The 2,950-nt window shown below is 48.8% G+C and overlaps 1 protein-coding gene across 3 annotated transcripts in view; it reads right to left on the minus strand.

The window, feature by feature from the left end:
* The window catches only part of erfl3 (Ets2 repressor factor like 3), a 31,488-nt gene that overhangs the window by 7,988 nt on the left and 20,550 nt on the right, over positions 1–2,950 (minus strand). For 2 of the 3 annotated variants that reach the window (XM_025061290.1, XM_025061288.1), the window contains exon 2: positions 395–629. In XM_025061290.1, coding sequence (XP_024917058.1) covers positions 395–629 — 235 coding nt within the window. The remainder of the gene's footprint in view (positions 1–394; positions 630–2,950) is intronic. The other variant, XM_025061289.1, reaches the window with a different exon arrangement.

Genomic DNA, 2,950 nt, shown 5'->3' on the forward strand with positions numbered 1-2,950 from the left:
TGAAACAATGAGAAGAATCATGGTCACAGGAGGGTTCTCAAACTCAGGGGAGCGTAACACCAGCAGGACGGGGGTTCTGTCTGGGTCCACATGTCGGTCCAGTCTGGGGGGGGGACGGGGGGGGCGTTTACATAACTGACCAAAAACATACTCACCACATCAGTCAGAGTTCTTTCACTGGTGAGTACTGATGTAACAACTACTTTGGATGGTCAGTTTGGGTTCAGGAACTAGTTAGTGTGTAGTTAGTGAGTTAGTGACTGAACTTCATCATCATCTTAACCATGTCAGCTGTCAGCCAATCAAATCTCTTCCCGCTGGGCTCTTCACCTCATGACTGATTGGACGACAGATTAAGTGAAGAAGAGGTCAGGAGTTAGGATTATAATCTCACCTCAGTGCCCTGCTCAGTTTGTCGTAGTTCATCTGGGGTTTACACTTCCTGGCCCCCCACAGTCGGGCCACCTCGTCCGGGTCCTTGATGACGAACTCGCCGTAGTCGCCCTGCCAGGCGATGACATCATGGTACTCCTCCTTCCTCAGCAGCTCCAGGATGAAGTGCCACAGTTGAATCTGCCTGGAGCCGGGGCTGGATTCAGGCTTGTAAGCCCATTCTGGGAAAGCAAAGCCTGCATCAGAACAATACAATAATGAGGGTCAGTTCCCGGCTGTGGGTTCAGAACCATTTCTGTTCTTGGTACGGGGGGAAACTGGAGAGAAGAGTGTAAGTCAGTTGGTGTGTGTGTGTGTGTGTGTGGTTCAGGTGTCCTACCACCTTGGAGCAGGTCCACCCTGATGGACCGTCAGTTAGTGACGTTGTTGATACTGAGGTAAGAACAAACTGACTCTCCGTCCATTTAGTCACAGTTCAATATTCATTTTCTTTTTGATGAACTCAACTGACCTGCAGTAAATCAGATCATTGTCCCTGAATCACCACACATATCGCCCCCTAGTTGTGAATAAGCCAATCACCACCGATGACGCTCACAGGAAACACCAGGTGGCGTCAGTGGGCTTGATGGAACAGTTCTTCAGAAAAACAAAATCTTTTCCACCTCTCCTCCACCTTTTTACACACACGCAGTGAGACTTTCCGATGACCGGAGGGAAACAACACAGACAGTCATCTGAGCTGACTGTCTCCACCTACAGGCTGGAGGAGGAGGAGCAGAGAACCAGACTCAGACCCAGACTCAGATGTGGGTGTTTACACGTGTGCAGCTAAACGTAAAGTTTAAGATTCAGCTTCTCCCACTGACGCCCCCTTCTGGGTGGTCCAGGTTGGACAGGACGGAGCAGAACCAGCGCCAGCAGTCTGATACTGGGCCACCTTCAATTGTTTCATAAAAAACTTCAATATATCATCTGACCAATAGTATCGCAGTATATTGTACCCGTATCGTGATACGTATCGTATCCTTGACACATGACACAGTCGTCTGAGTCACTCACTCAGACGACTGTGTCCTCCAGATGAAATGATAAAACCATGAAACAGTCAAGACCAGATACTAGAACCAGGACCAGATACTAGAACCAGGACCAGATACTAGAACCAGGACCAGATACATGTGAACGTCAGTGTTTTTTTTCACTAGAACCAGGACCAGATACATGTGAACGTCAGTGTTTTTTTTCCACTGAAACATCTTTGATTAACATCATCTTTAAAGTCGAACAGAGAACCTCTGACAGCGGGTGTTGAACCACAGACTCAGAGAGTGCTGACTGGGAAACAAACACATTCAAATCATCAGATTACAGATGCAGCGGCCTGTCAGTGGATTTGTGGACGACAGCCCGAGGCGCAGATAGATAGATGGTCACGATAATCTGTGCTGCTCTAACCGGCTCTTACCGTCTCACTGTTGCATAACACCAAATAATGTTGATGGCACATCTGCCTCAGAGTGTGTCCATGAATCTGCGGAGCACGGCGGCTGCTGCAGCCCTTCATCAACGGGACAACTTCTCTGCAGCGCCCTGTTTGTGCTGAGACGAGGGGGAGGCACGGGGGGAGGGGGCAGGTTTCCAGCTGCTAATTTAGGGCGGGGGCAGATGGAACAGCCTTTTCTAAAGTTCTGTTCTGGTGAACCTTATCTGTTCCTTTCCAGGACAGAGACGTCTTCACAGCTCGGTGCTGACGACCACGCAGGAAACAACTGACTCAAAGTCACAACTTCTGACTAACTGTAGACCTGCTCGTTTCCTCTCTTAATTATCCTAAAATGAATGAACCTCCTCAATTTGGACACAGAAACTTTCCAGGCTCCTCTGGAACTTTGTCAGTCCCTGTGAGAACACCCCCAGGTCTGGCCTTTCCTGTTCAGTACGACGTGTGTTGGTAAGAATCGGTACTGATACGACACACTGCGATACTACAGTCACTGTGATATATAGAGGTGAAGTTCATGTTCACTCCATGAACCAATCAGGATCAATGAGGACTCAGATCAATAAGTGATATTGATGATGGAACCTGAGTCTCCAAACTGGTATCAGTTCACATCCCTGTCCAGAAGTGCTCTTTCTGCAGTAACTGATGTAATGATCTTTTTGACTCCTGCTTGGAACACAGAGGTCACACACACACAAACACACACACACTCACACACACACACACACACACACACACGTCCATGTGTCTGTATGAAGCAGTGCTTCAGTAAAAACCAACAACAACAGTGAAACAAAGTGAGAGAAACTACAGATCATGACCTCACCCCCCCCCCACTTGACCTCTTTGACCTCCACTCTCCCTCCTGTGGCTTGTTTCCTCCCTCACTCCCCCATCCCTCCTCGGGGAGACACCAGATAGCCATTACAGCATGCATATACACTGTTAAAGACACACACACTCACAGACACACACACAGACACACACACAGACACACACACTCAGCATCAATAATGTAGAGCCTGGTGGAGGGCTGACGGGGGGGGGGGG

Source organism: Cynoglossus semilaevis, chromosome 13, assembly GCF_000523025.1.
Source record: "Cynoglossus semilaevis isolate Cse_v1.0 chromosome 13, Cse_v1.0, whole genome shotgun sequence".
Taxonomy (NCBI): Eukaryota; Metazoa; Chordata; class Actinopteri; order Pleuronectiformes; family Cynoglossidae; genus Cynoglossus; species Cynoglossus semilaevis.